This window comes from Crocuta crocuta, unplaced genomic scaffold (assembly GCF_008692635.1).
Source record: "Crocuta crocuta isolate KB4526 unplaced genomic scaffold, BGI_CrCroc_1.0 scaffold78, whole genome shotgun sequence".
NCBI classification, from domain to species: domain Eukaryota; kingdom Metazoa; phylum Chordata; class Mammalia; order Carnivora; family Hyaenidae; genus Crocuta; species Crocuta crocuta.
The window spans coordinates 451185-470433 of record NW_027532617.1 but is presented as its reverse complement, the minus strand read 5'-3'; the positions used below and the strand labels follow the sequence as shown (position 1 = coordinate 470433).

General features: G+C 47.0%; 1 protein-coding gene across 1 annotated transcript; it reads right to left on the bottom strand.

The window, feature by feature from the left end:
* Positions 1-2280: 2280 nt before the first annotated feature.
* LOC144245167 (transmembrane 4 L6 family member 1-like) lies at positions 2281-15108 on the bottom strand. Its single transcript, XM_077780604.1, is given in 7 exon segments — positions 2281-2284; positions 2397-2582; positions 4733-4878; positions 6704-6769; positions 14423-14449; positions 14451-14606; positions 15101-15108. Coding segments are annotated over 6 exon segments (573 nt in total). The 5' UTR covers positions 14595-14606; positions 15101-15108.
* Positions 15109-19249: the final 4141 nt, after the last annotated feature.

Below are 19249 nucleotides of genomic sequence, written 5' to 3'. Positions count from 1 at the left end.
GTCTGAAATCAAGATGTCGGCTGGGTTCTGGAGGCTCAGAGTGGGGCATCTGTTCTGTGACTCCCTCCTGGTGGCTGCCCGCCATCTTTGGCATTTGTTGGTCTTTGCTGGCCTCACTTTGATCTCTGCTTCCATCTTCACGTGGCCTTCTTCTCTCTGTGTGTGCTTCTTTTCTTATAAGGACACTGTTCATGTTGGATTTAGGGTTACGGTCCACCCTAGCCCAGTATGACTGCTTCTTTTTTTCCCCCCCCCAGTAGACCACTTTAATTTATTCTGTTCTCTGAGAATAGATATATAGATATAGATCAAGATATAAAAGCTGATATATATTATACATAATATATATTTTTTTATATTTTTATATTATATATAATATATGTCACTATTCCATGGATAGCTTTTTTTAAATATAGTTTATTGTCAAGTTGGTTTCCATATAACACCCAGTGCTCATCCCCACAAGTGCCCTCCTCCATGCCCATCACCCATTCCCTCCTCTCCCCCATGTCCCATCAACCTTCAGTTTGTTCTAAGTATTTAAGAGTCTCCTATGGTTTACCTCCCTCCCCCTCTTTACCTATTTTTTTCCCCTTCCCCTTCCCTATGGTCCTTTGTTAAGTTTCTCTTGTTCCACATATGGGTGAAAACATATGGTATCTGTCTTTCTCTGCCTGACTCATTTCCCTCAGCATAACACCCTCGAATTCCATCCATGTTGCTACAAATGGCCAGATTTCATTCTTTCTCATTGCCATATAGTATTCCATTGCATAGATAAACCACATCTTCTTGATCCATTCGTCAGTCAACGGACATTTAGGTTCTTTCCATGATTTGGCTATTGGTGAGAGTGCTGCTATGAACATTGGGGTACATGTGCCCCTATGCATCAGCACTCCTGTATCCCTTGGGTAAATTCCTAGCACCAGTATGACCACTTCTCAACTGATTACATCTACAAAGACACTATTTACAAATAAGATCATATTCTGAGGTTTCTGTTAAACATGAATTGGGGGGGCTGATATTTAACCTGTATAGGCTGCATCAACCTGGACGAGAAGGTGCCTATTTAAATTTGCCATTGCCAAGCTGTAGCCTCTGCCTTTTTTTCTAATTTGTGCAAAGGTGCCATTTGAGCTAACAGGGGTTGTGGGTATCTACTGCGGAAGCAATCAACTGTGCAGGATCCATTAGTCTGCAAGCTTATAAAGCAGAGACCCTGTCTGATGCCCCTTTGGTAGCTAGTATGGTAAATTGAATTCTCAAAGGTGTTTGTTGCAATGACAGTAAAGAAAGTGGAAAAGAAAACTTCTGATTCCAGATATTACAGCAAAACCTTTTTTCTTTTCTTCTTCTTTTTTTTTTTTGAAATAATGGTGAGTAGAACATCACCTGGTTCATCCTATATTTTTCTGCCTCTCTGGTGGTTTGGAGAAGTCTCTTGGATTCTCATGGGTTAAGTGAGGTAGGTTCTACCTCATCCGTGAGTTATGCAGTGTTTCTCAAAATGTGCTCCATAGGACATTAGCACTATAAAAATTGCTCCAGGAGAAAAAGGCTTTGTGGTCAGAGACTAGGCAATTGTGGGCTTGCTATGCTCTTCCTGGAGATTAGCAATATATACTGGATTTGTAAAGGTTTTGACAAGTCCTGTAGTGAAGAAACCTATTAAACTCTGTTTAATCCAAGGTGTCTCAAATTAATTTGACAACAGGATCATCCGCACTCCTTATTTCATGAATAAATAACACCTGTTACAATCCATGGAACTAATGTCTTAAACAGTAAACTCTGAGAACCACTGTAGAATATAAATGTTGAAATCAGGCTCAAATTCAAAACTTAGATACAATGACTTCAGACAAGTTACTGTACCTCTCTGAGCCTGAGTTTCCTTATCTTAAGATGGCATTATTATGCCATTTGTTTTATAGGATTAACTGAAATAATGTAGATAAAGTGCTTAACACAGAACTTGGGATATAGTAACAAATATATTAAACAGCTACTATTATATTATCATTTATTATTACTCTATTATTGTACAGCCTCATGATAGGTTATATCATTCTTAGTTGGGGGAGATGACAATCTTGATTCTAACAAGATGAAGTTTTTAAAACTGTTGTCCTTTTACAAAAATCTACTTTGGTAAGAAAGTTGGGATTTTTTCCTCAGCTTCTCAGAACTCTGGGGATTGATATTCACCAAATCCAGTCCTTCTTGAACCTGTGTCAATCAGTTGTGATTTCTTAGGTCATAAGCCAGTTATGTTCACCTGGAAGAAAATTAAGCCCAAAGTATCAAATGAAGTTCTGTATTTCAAAAGGCATTTCCTAGTTCCTGACCTGAAAATGACTTGAAAATTCCTGGGTTCTAGAAGCACCCACCTGGCTTTTCCTGACGCATGTACCAAGAAGATGTTGCAGAGTCCACTGGCAGCTTGGCTAAGGCAAAGCACAGCTTCCACCACACCGATGCCTAGAAGGATGGAAAGCAAGACCACATTCCAGAGGACAATATGCTCAGGCTCCCGGCAGATGGCCCAGGTGGGCTGGTTGAATAAGTAGTTGTCCCTGCAGGACAGAGGAGAACATTGGCCTGGACTTGAGAGACAGTAAAGGGAGAGAGCTGTTACCTACAAACATGTAGAAGTGTGAGTCTAATATAGGTACTTATAAAGCTTACGGGTCTTCATTGCTCTCATCTTCATCAAGGCAGTAGAGTTATTATTAACCATTGGTCAGGGGTGGAACACATCAACTTCCCACCTAATAGCATAACATCTCAGCAAGGCGTTGTAGGTACAGACATAGCCCCAGAAGGGAGCATGTGGAAAAGTGGGAAATTGTGTGATACACGATTTTACTGGTGTATGGATCCCAGGGGCATTGAAGAGTGGTTAAGAGCTTGGGCTTCAAAGTCCTGCAGATCTAGGTCCTAATTCCAGCCCCCCTCACTGAGAAGTTCCCCTCACTAAGATAAGTTTCCTAAATGTTTCTGTATATCAGATTCCTTAAGTGGGAAATGGGGTTGATGATAGCATCAACACCATAGCATGGTTGGGAAGATGAGACAAAGTGTTAGGGCAGTGCCTGCTGTGTAGTAGGTGATATATTTTAGTTCCATCATAATCATTATCATGGAAAGGGGAGATCCGAGAGTTCTAGAGTAACTGGAGGAGACCTCATAAGTCACCTGGCCTTAAAGAACAGCAGAGAGGAGAGCAGTGAACTTTAAGAAGAAATAGCATGTAAGCAAAAATTGTAAGAGAAATTTGGAATCAGACTACTAGTTGGACAAAGAGAAATGGAATATATTTTCAAGCCATATTTCATGGGGCTATCTATTATATCTCTGTCTCTCTCTCTCTACATTTACCCCTACCTGAATCCATTTCCATGGAGATCCCAAAGGGATTGCAAGTTTCTTAAATATAAAAATGTCATGGCCTTATCAGCACTTTTACATTTGACAAAGCCCCTTTGACAAATGTATGACAAAGGACTGAAGGGCAAAATGGAAGTGAGATACTTGTTGGAGGCAAAAGGTGCTGGATAAGATTTGGAAGGGGGTGATGGCAGACTAGGTGAAGAACAGTGGCCAGTTCAAGATCTACTGTTGAGGAAGGATTGACAGGACTTAGTGGTGAACTGAACAGGGAAAGTAAGAAAGGAGAAGAATAAAGATGACTTGCAGGTTCTAGGTGCCATCTAATGGGCTACAATGACTGATTAAGATTTATGGAGGGAATATCAAAGGTTTTGAACATATTAACACTGAAATGCTGTGAGACTTTCAAGAGGAAATTTTATTTTTTATTTTTTTTTAAATGTTTTATTTATTTCTAGAAGAGAGAGAGAGACAGCGTGAACAGGGGAGGGTCAGAGAGAGAGGGAGTCACAGTCTGAAACAGGCCCCAGGCTCTGAGCTGGCAGTCAGCACAGAGCCCGACGCGGGGCTCGAACCCACGAACCGTGAGATCATGACCTAAGCGAAAGTCAGACGCTTAACCGACTAAGCCACCCAGGCGCCCCTCAAGAGGAAATTTTAGAAGGTAATTAGATATTTGAGTTAAGATTGTGGAAGAAAGATCTAGACTAGAGATAAACATAGTGGGATTATTTATATGTATAGATGGATGGTTCTGAAAGACAGGGGGACAGATGAGATCTGCCAGGAAGACAGCAGGAAATGAGAAGAGAAGCAGGGTCTTTCTCAATCATTGGTGCTGGATTTCTGCATTCCTTTAGGAAAATAAATGTGCATCACAGGACCCTGCCATATCAGGATATTTGTGCAACCCCAAGTGCAGTAATTGTCTCCCCAATTTGATTGTGAGCTCCTTGCAGGTAGGCAAGTTGTCTTACCTTTCCTTTGTAGTTCTTTCTCTCACCGTAGTGCCTAGGTAGTACTAGGCGGGTCCTTGGCACATATTCAATTGAGTTTAGTAATGAGGGCTAATGAAGTCAAGCTATTGTAGTAAACACCGTAGGTGGATGGCTTAATTCATAGGCACACAAGGGTTTCTCATCTTGGTCAACCACCACCTAGCTATTGTTGCTTTGGGAGCAAGTGGGAAGAGGGAAACAATACACCGGGTATGAATGGAGGTAAGTGGCCACATTTCTGGGCAGCCAGTACTGAGAGCACACACTCTTTGTGGTCATCAGCTGTATCATCTTTAGACGTTGGACACTGACCCAAGGCCATGAATGCTACTCACTCCAGGGTGTTATTCCTGAAAGGGTAGGTGTAGTTTCCACTGCCTGTGTCACAGAAGGGGCCGCTGAGCAGACCCAGTGAAGAAATGACCTCACAGTACATCGCCCCCATAGTGCCCTGCATGGCCAGAAGCACAGGGAACAGGATCTGCAATGGAACAGAGCCAAAAATTCAGTGCCACAAATGGGGAGGGAGGTGGTATGCTTTCTAAAGATGCATCCCTTGAGTTTCCTGGTAAACCGAACACCCTCTGAATCTTCTCTTGGAAAGATGCCAGCCTGGGTAGTTGTTTTTTGTTTTGCTTACCAAATGCACAGAAACAAACAAACAAAAAGGAGAACCGGAGCTGAGAAGCCCTCTCTCCATTCACCTCCCTCAGTTGCAATTCTAGAGAATGAAATAATTCACTATAAAACTGACAGCGGGAAACGTGACTTATTCCCACCGAATGGCCAGTAGCCCACCTGCTGCCTGGCACATAGTTGAGGCCTCCTCGTCTGCACTCATGCTGGACGTCAGTAATCGATCTCAGTATCTTCCCTACCAACTCTGGACAAGGCCTCGTAGTCCTTTACAGAACATGCAGTCAATCAGCTCTCTAAATGAGAGCTATTAGCCACTCTGATGGTGGGTGTTCAGCAAATATTTGTTGTATGATTGGGTGAGTAAATAAGTATGCGTTTTTCTAATGCCTGAGTCAGTGACCAACACAGGGCTTTAGTGTGTACAAACTCCATGAATACATGTTGACTGGATGGGTGGGTGAGTGTGGCAGTGAGGCCAGTGTCAAGGAAAGGTGACCTTCTGGCATATTAGTGCATTAATGCATTGGGGGCAGAGCTGAGGGATTTGTTTGCTTCAAAGCATGAGCTCTTATTCCTGACATGTCCATGTTGTGTCTTTCCTATCACAGGGCCTAAGGGAAGGGGACAGCAGAGGTTGAACGGAAGGACTTGGAGGGGCCCTTGGAGATGGTCTGCAGGCAACACAGAGCTAAGTGTCCGTGAAGGGTCTGACTGGCAGCTGCAAGACATAGGAGAGGGGACTCTGGAGCAGAAAAGATGAGTGAAATGGCGAATGAATGAGAATTCTAAGGGCTGTGATCAGGGACACTGGGAAGCAGTTTTGCATGTGGGAGACAGCATGATCCCAGGAGTGAGGTGACAGAGACCAAGTCCTAACTCAGCCAGTCCTGCCTTCATTTGGAGTGACTCGAGAGCCAACTGGGTGATAAGATCCAGACCTGGTGCTGAAGAATGGAACTTAACACTTTCCCTGAGGCTGGATAAAAAATCCTAAACATACTTTCTGGATCTAAGATTAAAGCCATGCAAATCTGAGCAGCCTGTTCAGCCTCTTTGGGCTTTCCCTTTCCTAGTTGTCAAATGGAAAAGTTTGCAAAACTGATAGTGACATTCCCACCATTTTCTTCTAGTGGTGCTGAGTAGGACAAAGAGCAGTGGTGTGAGAGGGCCATGAATCAGGAACGGGAAATAAGTGTATAGTGGATGAACTTAGAGTGTCAGCCTCTGTTCTTCACGGGGCCACCCTACAAGCGTACCTTTGTAAGTGTTTTTGGGAGAAAGATCTCCAATGTCCTTTCTTGCTTGAATCTCAGTTCTATGATGTGTTACTCCATCAGCTACTGGGGAAATAAGAAAGCCAAAGGATGGGAAGGTCCTAGACTTTCTCACAGACAAGAGATAGAAACAGCCAACAAACCCCGGCAGGCTGGTCTACCAGAGCTGGTGGACATTGTGTCCATTATGAATGGTTTTCTATGCACCCTCTCTCCAGGCTCGTTTGTCCTGGGATTTCATACAGCAGCTCCCAGCTCTGTTGGCTAGAGCCCTGCACAATATCACTGTGCTTTAAAAGGGAGGTATTAGGAGTACTAGACATTGGTCAATAGACTTTCCTTCAAAACAGAGAGAAATCACACAGNCCATTCCATTGAGCCTGCAGCACTCACCCCACATCTGCGAGCACAGCAAACTCCTCCACCGCCTCTCAACAGCATTAGTGCCGGCACCATAACCTGTGGCAAAGAAAATGCTCTTGGAATCAAACGAATGTTATCTTTTTGGAACAAAGTTGTTTGTTTTTTAAATATAATTTATTGTCAAGTTAGCTAACATACAGTGTGTACAATGTGCTCTTGGGATCAAGGTTTTGACTGTGTCTCAAGCTACTTAAAAAATGTCTAATGGTTTGGGGCGCCTGCACGGCTCAGTTGGTTGAGCATCCAACTCTTGACTTTGGCTCAAATCATGATCTTGAGGTCTGTGGGTTCAAGCACCATGTCAGGCTCTGTGCTGATGGCATGGAGCCTGCTTGGAGTTCTGTCTTTCTCTCGCTCTGCCCCACCCCCACTTGTCTCTATCTCTCTCCCTTAAAAAGATGTGTAATGGTTTTTCATCACATGTAGGATACAACACAGGCCCTGAACGTTGTATATGAGACCTTCATAGCCTGGTTTGCCCTGCCTCCAGCGCCTCACCTCTCCATCATCAAGACCTCCCAGTGCACTAGCTGATGGGTTCCTGGGGTGGGGCCAGAACTTTCCTGCCTCTGGGCCTTGGAATATGCTCTTCACCTTTTGTCATGAGGTAAACTCCTACTCACCCTTAAAGAGTCAGTTCAAATGTTACCTCCTGTGGTAGGCTAAGCAAATGGGCCCTCAAAGATATGTTTACTTCTTAATCCCAAGACTTGTGAATATTACCTTATATGACATAAGATATGATTATGTTGGAGTATTTTCTTTCTTTTTTTTCTTTTTTTTTTTAGAGAGAGAGCATAAGCAGGGGAGGGGCAGAGAGAGAAGGGGAACAGAGGATCCATGCTGACAGCAGAGAGCCTGATGCAGGGCTCAAACTCATGAACTATGAGATCACGACCTGGGCCAAAGTCAAACACTGAGGGCTTCTAGCCTCCAGAACAGTGTGAGAATAAGTTTCTGATGTTTTAGGTTAAGCCACTGGGTTTGTGGTACTTTGTTATAACAGCTGTGGGAAAACTATACATCTCCCCTGTATAGTTTTCTGTGACCTCTGCCAGGCAGCTCGCCCTCAGGCCTGCCAGTAGGTGGTGTGGTGCTGAGCACACCACATTCTGCTTCTTGCCACACAGAGTGCTGCCAGCTCAGAGCCTGGAGCCTGATTTGCATTGTGTGTGTGTGTCTCTCTCTCCGCCCCTCCCCCACTAGTTCTGTCTCTCTCAAAAAATACACATTAAAAAAAATTTTTTTTTTAATTTTTTTAAAAAAGAAAATGTGTCTTGGAATATTATAATACAGAGTGGTGGGGACTAAGGAGAATGTGGGGCAGGGATACAGACCCCTCCTGAAGGTCTCCAGGTCACTGTGAAGCCAGACAGACAGACAGACACTAAGCAAACAAACTTGGGCCAACTGCCTGCTAGTTATGAAGCCTTGATGAGTGAGGGCCAGGGCAGATCTAGTAAAAGGAGAATCCCAGTTTTAGGATTGGGCAGTGTGTGTTCACCGTGCTGGAGAAAAGTGTGCTGAGTCTGCCTAATGATCAGCCCTCCATCTTTAGTGGAAATGTATCTGACCATCACAACTGCATAACACTAGGTACAGAGGTGGTCCAACAGCCCCTTCCTCCGGTTCTCTTACAGCTGGTGTTGAATGAGCAGAGCTGCGAGCTGGGCTCAGGACTGGGTGCCCTCTGTGATCTCCTACAGTGCTCATCACAGCCACAGGAGGTGGCGACTGCCGATGCCCCCATTTTCCAGTGGGAGAAACTGAGACATAGAGAGATGAAGTGCCTTCCTAGGATCTCACTGCTGGCCTGCCAGAGAGCATGGTTTCAAACCCAGCTCTGTGTGACTCCCGCCACCCTGTGTGCCACTTCCACGGAGATGGGAGAGAAGGCTTGACCTCTCCCCCACCGCCACCCCCCAACCACTTTCCTGGCAGGAGTATTTCCCCTTGGGATACATACACTGACATTCTGATTTGTCAGTCAAGCTTTGGTGAGTTTGGTTAGTATTATTGTTCTTGGTTCCTGAGAAGTTTCACTTTGTGCCCAGGTGAGATGAGGGTCCTGATCTGTAATGCTGCATATCAGACCTTGTCCAGAATGAACTCCAGCAAAGGCACTGTTGCTCTGAGCTGTCACTGTCATCTGTCTTGGGCATCCTTTGAGCCCAGACACCTGCATTCTATACCTTGCTGTGCCACACCCTAACTCTATGGGCTAGATCTAGATTAACCTCTCCCGTGGTTTAATTTTTAATCTATAAAACAAGAGGGATTAAAATATTCACCTCTAAGATTCTTTCCAGTTCAAAGATTCAGTTCCAAGTGCCTTAAATAGAGTATATATTTTTTTCTTTGGATAGGAAAGTTTGCTGTAGGAGCCTTTTCCTGCTCTGGGGGTTGACAAGGTGAGAGAGGGAGGAAGAGAGTTATTAAGGGCCTACTCCCTCATTTTTTCCCTTGCCCCTCCTGGCTTTCTACCTTATTTTCTTTCCTCCCAACAAGGATATAAATCAGGTTATATAGCTGAATTCTTAAGCCCGGAGGAGAAAGCTACTCAAAGATCAGAATTGCTGGTACTTCCTGCAGACCTCATGCAAATGACCGAATGGCTGTGTGTGCCCTGCACTGTTTTACTGCATGAATAAAATATATTGAAAATTTGAGGAAAAGCTTGACTAGTATAATGGGGATGTGTTCTTCCCATTAATTCAATGAACATGTTTCTTTAAATGAAGTATTTTCACAAAAATCTCAGATTTTCAGAATCATCTTTGGGTAACTCAGTGCTAGGATCTAGAGCTGATGAGAACCTTCCAGGTGGGAAGAGTTGGCCACCCTCCCTGGCTGCCCTGGGAGAATGGACGTGGGCAGCTTTGGGTTTTGGTTTCCTGTATACTTGGATATAAGAAGATGGTATAACACTCTCCCTCTTTTACGTTTCTTTTCGTAGCTCTGATGAACCTTCTGGCATTAGGAATTACTTCTGTTCATCTGTTGGGCCCTTAGGAGACACATAGTTCCTTGAGTCCCAGGACCATCTGGAGATTGTGGTGAGGACACAGGTTTGGGGCTGACAAAAGAGAACTGTGGGAATCACTTTGGAGGATGTGGGTGCTAAGAGTCTCTCTAACTAAGCCCCTTCGAGGGAGCACAGCTTGGTACATAGAGCAGGCCAGGCTCCAAGGTGGGGGGGGGGAGGGCAGAGTGCACTGATGGCTTGAGGTCAAGATCGTCATAGTTCGATGGCACCTGGGCATGCTTCTCCCCTGCTTTCAAGTTCTAGTGACTACTTACTTCTCTCTCTGACCTCGTTTCCTCCCCTCTCTCCTAAACCTTTTTGAGCTGGCTCTAGCCACACGGGTTTTCTTGCTGATTCTGGAACTATCAAGCACATTCCCAGTTCCAGGCCTTTGACTGTGCCATTCCCTCTGCTTGGGCTGCTGTTCCCCTGAATATCCACATGGCTCATTCTCCACTTCATTCAAGTGGCTGCTTAAAGGCCACCTCCTCAGGAGGTATTTTGCTATCTGTTCTATACTCTATTTCCTCCCTAGCACTGTCCACCCGAAATTATAGTATACAGTTGGTTATTCATGGTCTTTTTTTTTCCCCACTAAGGGCTGAGAAAGCAGGAATTTTATTGGCTTTTTTTCCCTGCTGTGTCCCTCATGCGTGGAACAATGCTGGCACATAGTGGTGCTCAATAAATGCTTGTGGGTGAAGTCCTCAAGGGTAAGAAGCTGCTCGTCAGCATGGTGCACAAGGTGGTGCAGAATTCGGCCTGGGTCTGCATTCCAGCACCAGTTGTCTGGAACGGCCTCCTCCCTCTCTGGCTGGCAAACACCTACTAATTCTGTACTGTACAGCTCAGACACCTTCTTCTCTCGGATGACCCTCTTTGTTCCCCAAGGTAGAGTTAATTATTTCCTCTTCTGGAGACCCCAAGCGCCATAGTAGCAGGGACTCACCCCATTGGGCTGAATTATTTGCCCATTTGTCCATCTCCCTTGTTCTGAAGGAGCTTTGAACCATCTCTGCGGTGTCGGGCAGACCCTTACTCCTCATCAGGCGCCTGAGTGACCCCCAAACCACACCACTAACTAGACTTAAGCTGTCCTTCCTAAAAGTCTTGCCAAGTCTGCAAATAATAGTTCTGAGAAAAAAAACCCATTAGCTGCATGAAAAGAAAAGGGGGGCTCTGTTTCTCAGTCCCCGGCATACACGGTTCATGGGATGCTGGTCCCAGANCTGGAGACCCCAAGCGCCATAGTAGCAGGGACTCACCCCATTGGGCTGAATTATTTGCCCATTTGTCCATCTCCCTTGTTCTGAAGGAGCTTTGAACCATCTCTGCGGTGTCGGGCAGACCCTTACTCCTCATCAGGCGCCTGAGTGACCCCCAAACCACACCACTAACTAGACTTAAGCTGTCCTTCCTAAAAGTCTTGCCAAGTCTGCAAATAATAATTCTGAGAAAAAAAACCCATTAGCTGCATGAAAAGAAAAGGGGGGGCTCTGTTTCTCAGTCCCCGGCGTACACGGTTCATGGGATGCTGGTCCCAGTTGCCCATTTTTTTTTAACCACAGAAGTCTGTCGGTTCTGCGTTGGCCTGTGGCTCCATGAAAACAGAGATTTCATTTTTGGTGTTGGCTTCCGAGACAACAACCTCGCTGACGCCACGAGGCTGCCCTCCAGCAACAATACGGGGAGGCAGTGGGGATGTCCTTCTCGAGAGGGCACATCCCTCACGTGTTGGGCGTGTCTTTACACCCCATGGCTGTAACTGACAATGGAAGGAACTCAGCCCCCGAATGGCTGTCTACCTGGCGGGGTGGGGGATGCCGGGCTGGTGGTGACTCAAATGGCCCTGGTTTTCTGTCTCATCTGAAAAGCAGCACTGCCTGCAGCCCCCCGTCAGTACCTCCGTGGCCTCCTGTTCACTGGGACGTGGTGTGGAGCAGGACCTCTGCCGGCACAGATTCACACATGCCATCTTTTTCTGCTCCTGGGCTGCGTGTGCACGAATGCACCAGATGGTGGAGAAATGGAGAGATGACGGGCATTGGACTCAGACGGGTGGTGAAGCCCCATTTCTGCCCTGTGCCCATTGTGTGGCTGTGGTCACATGACTTAATCTGCCTGGGGGCCCCATTTCTTTACCCGTCGGAGGAGATGATTCCCACTTGGCAATGTTGCTGTGGGAAGTCAATGGAATAATATGTATAAGCCTTTGTGCAAATGCCCGTTACAATTGTTAAGGAAGAGAAACCATGAATTCTGGTAGATCTACTGTGTCTACTAGTGTTGTGATGCTAGGTAAATGGTTCTGTGCTTCTTAGTGCCCGCGGTGTCCCGTGTGGCTTTTGAGATCTTGTTCTGGCCTTCCTTGCATCAGGAAGGCAAGCTCAGCCTTCTTTCTTCCACTTTCAGAGCCCAGCTCCCCACCTGCACTCACTCCTCTGCCCCCTGCAGTCTGGATTTCCCCGCCAGCCCCAGGGCTTCTCCGGGCTTCTTGTGCAGCAGATGCCTCCCCGGGCCCGGCTCTTGTCCCTTCTGCTGTGGTGGACACGGGATTCCTCACTCCTGGAAATATTCTCCTGCTCAGCTCTTCTCACTTTCCCCTTTGCTGCTTCACCTGAGACTTCCTAGCTGTTGTCTGCCACTCTCCTCGCACTTTCTTTCCTCTTATTCCTCTGGGGCTCTGACCAGGGTTCCTTTCTTCTCTCATTCTGCTACGAGCCTTGGATATACCCTCTGCCCCTGGGGCTCCACGTCACCTCTCCACAGGGGATCTCCATCTTGCCTCTCTCCTGGCCTCCAGTCCTAGCCAAGCTTCCTCTGATCCCTCAGGGGGATGTGGAAACTCTGCCTCCCTCCTGGCCTCCACCCTGAGGTACCTGCCTGGGAGAATGCCACCACCAGCTCCCCAGGTGCCCGGGCCATAATGCTGGAACCAATCTGGTCTGCTCCCTCCCCTCACCGCCATCAGTCTTCAGGCCCTGCCAGCTCAACCTTTCAATATGGCTCCAGTGTGCCCTCCTCTTTCCAAACCCATAGTCACTGCCTTAGTTTGCCGTAGAGCTGGCACATGTGAAGGCCCAGAATGGACACCAAAGACTGACTGAACAAGGAAAGAAGAAGAAAAAAACAAAAAGGAAGAAAAAAGGGAAAGAAAAAGAACAAAAGAGGAGAAAGAGGAAGTGAGTCAGGCTCCACTTGCTTTCCTGAGGACCGTGAAATGTTTTCCCTTTGGGTCATTCTATAAACCTTCTGAGATTCTATCAGGGAAACGAAATATCCTCAAGCTGCTTCATTTGACTCCCTTCAACAGTCCTGCATTTGCTCATTTCATCTTGAGAGAAGCTGGGTGCCACATATCCTACAGATGAAGAGAGCGGAGGCCAAGGGGAGTTCAGCATTTGCTTGATGGTGGGACTTTCCCATGTAAGCCCGTCCTGCAGGAGTAGGCAAGGTGGGGGCGAGGCTGGAGAAGGCGCCTGAACGGTCCTTGCAGGAGGCAGAGGAGCTGGTAATCTGAACCAGGAAAGAGAACAGATTGCATTTTGCAGGCGGCCAGGTATGTGCAGGGTGCTCTGTATATGTTCTCATTTAATGTTCTCCACGCTGAAATGGAAGCTCAGGGAGGTCTGCACAGCAGCTCAGGGGTAGACATGTGATTTGAGCAGGGTCTGGCAGACTTCCTAGGTCTGCGCAGCCTCTCAGGAAGGGCTCAGGGCTGAGACACAGACCACCTTTACCCAGGTATTGCTGTTTTAAGTGTTCTCTTGGGCAGGAAGCCCCAGCCTCTGCCATCATGGGAGGGGCAGATGACCACTGTGTCTACTATTGTGTGGGGAGAAGAAACAGAACCCTTTTTCTGAGGGTTCTTTATGCCCCTTGCATGTATCCATCCATTTGCTGAGCACCTACTCAGTGTCTGGCATTGGGTCTCCATAAACAAATGATCTTTTCATAAGGGAACACTGGATACCTGGGAGAGGAGGAGCTGAATGAAAACAAAGGTGGAAAGAAAGGAAAACAGTCAGTGTCTCAGGAGGCAACGAACTACAACATGTGGGTTAAAGCCAGCAGATTGCCTGTGTTTATAAATAAAGTTTTATTGGAACAATGACTACATCCATTTGTCTATGTATTGTCTGTGGCTGCTTTTGCCCTTTGGTGGCAGCGTTGAGTAGTTGAAACAAGAGACCACAGGGCCCGCAAAGCTGGAAGTATTTGCTATCCAGCCTTTTATAGGAAAAGTTTGCCAACCCCCATAATTTTGCCTGGGGAAGCCTTGATGTGTGGTACACAATTTTCAAGATGGTCATCTTGAAACCTGATGAACCTGACAGATACTTGGTTATTATGCTTTTTATAGTGTACCTCCTCATGTAATTAACAAGCACACATTAAGCTCTGGTCTAAGCCAGCACTTTGCTAGATAGGCACTTAGAGAGCAAAGGTGAATGAGACTTGGGTTGTATTCTTGAGGAAATCATAGCCCAGTGGAGGAGCACATAAATAGATGCTCGCAGTACCAAGTGCCAAGTGTTTATGTATCATGTATTGTGAGGTAGAGAAGGAGACAGCCATGTGCTGGGGGCCCAGGGAAGGTGGACCCAAGATGAGATGATTGCTTTGTGACTTGGAGGAAGCAAGGTAGCTAAATGCATTCTTACCAAGAGTCCAACTCCAAAAAAGCCGTGGGAAAATCCATACCAAATCTGTAATCTTGGCAAGCTCCAGCACCTGCCCATTGGGAAAGTATAGTAGGAGGTTGGTGATGATGGCCATGATGGCCAAGGCCAAGAGCAGCATGCCTGAGCACCTGGAGCCCGTCTCAGAACACATGGTGAATCCTCCCTGGAAGAGAGAGAGAAAACAACCAATACTAGGAAGCTGACTGGTCAAACCATTGCAGAATCGGGAGAGAGAACACCAGCCTCAGAGCCCCAAGAGCAAGATGCCAGGCACAACTCCACTATTTGTAGGCAATGTGAACTGGGGAGCCATCTTTCCTCTATGGGCCTCAGTTTCCTCCATAAAGCAGAGAAAAGATCAACCTCATAGGTGGTGTTGTGTGGAAAATAAATGTGAGAACATCCGACTCATAACAGATGTTCAACAGGCTTTCCCTAAAAGGTTGGGGGAACCGAGGTCATGTTTAGGAAATCACTGTTACCCTGTTCTGGTGCTTTCATCCATTCCCTGGGGAATTCTGCTAGTGATTATGAATTAGGTCCTGGGTCCAAATCGTGGCTCCATCACTTAGTAGCTTGTGTGATCTTGGGCAAGTTATTTTACATTATTCACCTCAATTTCCTCATCTATAAAGTAGGACTGACAATAGCACTCACCTGGTGGGATTGTTGACGGTCTGAAAATAAGATATATTCAATATATTCAAAATGTTCTCATACAAAGCTCTCAATGCAGGGTAGCTGCAGATTAAAGAATCAAGGGGGAGGGGCACCTGGGTGGCTCAGTCGGTTAAGCGTCCGACTTCGGCTCAGGTCATGATCTCACAGTTCGTGGGTTCAAGCCCCGCGTCGGGTTCTGTGCTGACAGCCAGCTCAGAGTCTGGAGTCTGCTTCAGATTCTGTGTCTCCCTCTCTCTCTGACCCTCCCCTGCTCACGCTGTCTCTCTCTCTCAGAAATAAACAAAAAAAAAAAAAAAAAAAAAAAAAAAAAAAAGAATCAAGGGGGATCTGGATCATCTTGGCCTCACATTTTATGTATGTGGAAAATTTCCTTTCTCAATCTCTTTGTCAGTGAGTTTATTGACCCTGGAGATTTCCGAGAAGCCAGGATGGGGCACATGAAAAGAGGGAAGGATTCTGCATCTTGTTTCCTCTGCACTTGCTGTTCCTGAGCATAAATGAGGTGGGAATGAACTCGGTATCTCATCTGTTGAGCACCTTGGAATGCTGGTGCTCTGGGTCTCCAGGGCTCTGGAACGTGTCTCTGCAACCCAGGGAGGGGTTCCTATTTCACATTAGGTGGCATTCTCTTAACACCCCTTTGTGCCCATTCTGGACTCAACTGCATGCTGAGGTTTTTAACTAGCTCATGAATAGAATCTTATTCACTACCTCAGTCCCCAGACACAGAGGCCTGATGCCACCACTGGTCCTTCCTACAGGGGATGCCTGGAGTAACTTGCAGAGCCAGGGCCCTCTCTCTGGGGACAAAACTGAGAATGTCCAGCCTTAGCTTTCCACTCCCACAGAGGAGCCAAAGTTATTAATGAATAGTGGCTCCAGAGGGATGATAATGCTAAGGGTTTTATTTCTATCTGATATCCAAATTCAGGGCTGCAGAAAGCTGATAGCTGACTGGGCTGCTGGCTCTGGCCCCTCTGTGTGGATGAAGGAGATTGAGACTACTGACATCACTCCCCATTATGATCACTAACAATAGGGATCATGAAAATTTAACGCTTAGTGGGAAATACTACTTTATGATAGACAACAACACATACAGCCACCGCTACTCACTCTAGACACATTATTCACATGATTTCATCCAATCCTTGGAACATCCCCATGAGATAACTGCTCCAGAGGTTCTCGGGGAAACAGCCTCAGAGAAGTAAGGTAAGATCCCAGGGTCTCCCAGCCGGTAAGTAACAGATCTGTTACACAAGTATAGGTTTGCTGGTTTCCACCTCTAGTTATTCCTAGTTAGGGCAGGTGAGTAGGAAGTAGGAAAGCTGTTGAGCCTTCCTTCTTGGAAGTAGGAAAGGTGCCAGGCCAAAGCCCCCAATTGCTCCTTGACGCCTGGACGTCACAGCTCTTGCTGCGATGAATACAGCTGTGCTAACTCTCCAGGAAAATTGCAGATCTTCTTAAGAGGAAAGGGAGGATGGGGAGGGTGTGGCCACATTTGGAACGGGGAACCTTTTCAAGGTGGGTGCTTAATACAATGGCAAAAAGCCAATCATTCTTTTGGGTCATGGCAGAGAATATTAAAGCTGAGGAGGACTCTTAGAAACCCAGTCTCGTCTCTTCATTTCCTAGGAAGCATAGCCCCAGAGAGTAGTAATTACTTGTTCAAGTTTATACAGCTAGGTAATTGGGGTGGGGGGAGCAAAAATAGTTGCAGTGATATTCACAGGCATGACCTCATTTCATTTTCCAATAGTCCAGTGAAAGACGCATCATTATTATACATATTTTACTCATTTGCTGTTGAGCATTCTGAGGCTCAGAGAAGCTAAGGAATTTGTCTGGGGTCACACAGCTTGTAATGGGGCAGCTGATCTTCTGAGTCTATCCAGTTACCATAGCTTTTGTCTTCAACATGCTTAGTGGGTGGGAAAATCACAAGCCTTTGAATTCCTTAATCACAGACTTCATATCAAGTAATCTGTCTCGGAGCACCTGGGTGGCTTAGTCGGTTAAGCGTCCGACTTTCCGACTTTCGCTTAGGTCATGATCTCGCGGTTCGTGGGTTCGGGCCCCGTGTCGGGCTCTGTGCTAACTGCCAGCTCAGAGCCTGGAGCCTATTTCAGAGTCTGTGTCTCCCTCTCTCTCTGACCCTCCCCTGCTCACGCTGTCTCTCTCTCCTAGAAATAAATAAAAAATATTAAAAAAAAAAACAAATAATCTGTCTCATGCTCCCCATATATTCATATACGCACTTGTCAGACAATTACACCCTAAATTTGGTTCGGACAGCATGTTGCTGCATGGCGGCTTTTAGGCCACTTCTGTAGCACCAGACTGTGGGGACTTGCTTTCAATACTGATCCTGCCCATTCTTACACAGAAACACACAGACATACCCATCAACCCAGTACCTGTTCATGGGGGCCAGGGGCACCTGCACACTAGGCAGCCTTTTCTGGGCAAGGCATCCTGGCCCAGCCAGGCCAGCAGTGGTGAAGGAGCCCCGCAAGCTGTGTGGCAGTGCCAGAGAATCTTCCAGTTCAGCCGCTGAAAGCTCCTGGGCAGCCTCTAGATCCTTCCCCCTTTCAACAGGTACCCACCTCACAGGACAGGATAGGCGTCTAACCACAGCCGTCTGGTCTTCCTCGAAGACTTCTCGGTGAGGGGGTCTCTTGTTTCTTTAGAGGCTGAAGCCCTTTCCAGACCCCTGTGAGTCCCCCCAGCACAATGGCACACTGGACTTGGAGAGTCACAGGGTTCCCACTTCCTGCCTGGCCCCACCTCTCTCTGGCTCCCCTAGGCTGGGCAAAGTGGCTCACATTACCCCAGTAAGAGCCAGCACCACCTCCCCTGCCAAGTGGCCCCCGGGGAAGGGCCCAGGCACCCAGCTGCAAAGGCACTTGTGTTTACTGCGCTCGGCCCCTCTCTCTGGGTCACTCCTGATAACCTCTGGAAAGTTTCCCTGCGGATGTGTTTCTACTCTGCTGAGACCCAAGGAAGGCGTGGGGGATGTGGCTGCTCTGGATGTCTGTGGGCAGGACGGGCCCACCAGTCCTGTGGGAGCTTGTGTGGGAAGGGCCAGATTTCTGACCATCCCCTGGTCATCTTGTCTTTCGAAGATCCCCCAATCAAGGCCCATGGCTGTCGACTGGTCACACCTCATATAGACAGGCATGGGGCCTCCTGGCTATGCTGCAGCTTCCTGGCTGGACTTGATCTCTCATCCAGTCCAGGAAGGGAAATGGATTGTCAAGGGGGCCTTCTCTCCCTTCTCTCCTGTCCCCCCCAATCTGTGATATGAATGTGGCAAGAGATAGATGAAGTATAAGCACTTGGGGCACGGTGTCAGGAACCTGGTTACCCAATCGCCCATTGCGATGAACCCCAGTGGCTCTGCTCTGTATTTGTCTCGGCTTCCCCAGCCCAGCACCACTGGAGGCTGTGCATGAATGCTCTCTCTGTTCTTGGTCTTGCTGCCCATCCCTTCCTGCCCGTGAGAGCACCCTTCCCTTTAGCGATCTCGGAAGTTGTACATTTTCTCCCCCAGCGACTACCAGGCCGCTGCTAAGCCCCTGAGAATGTGGAGCCCGTGATTTTTTGACCAGACACCTGGCTCTTGAGACTTAACTATGTCATCATTTATAACAGGAAGCCTATGCTCGCTTCTCCACAAGCCCCAGGGCCTGTCAGGATGATGTTATCTTTTCCTCATTCTTCAGATGGGAAAACAGATCAGTGAAGATCTGACCTGCCCAAGGTCACTGCAACCAAGAGAGCACTCAAGGGTCTCATTTCTGTGCTCTTCCTATGGCATTGGGATAACCACCTGATCTTGGACTGAGCCCTCGAGTCTACCCCACACTGCTTGTCATCTACAGAAAGGGCCTGGATGGGCTGCCCTCCAGGGAAGGTAGCACTCAACTCAGCAGTGGAGGGGGATGGAGGGACAACTCTTAATAACGATGTGGCTTTATCCAGTCCCCAGGTCCTGGGAGAGGAGACCTTTGGAAGATTTTCGCTTCACTGATGCCAAATGTCAAACGTATTATCTGATGCCTTTTAAAAAGAGCACGCCCGTTCTTAAGGATCAAAAATAATGCAAACATTCTTCAAAGT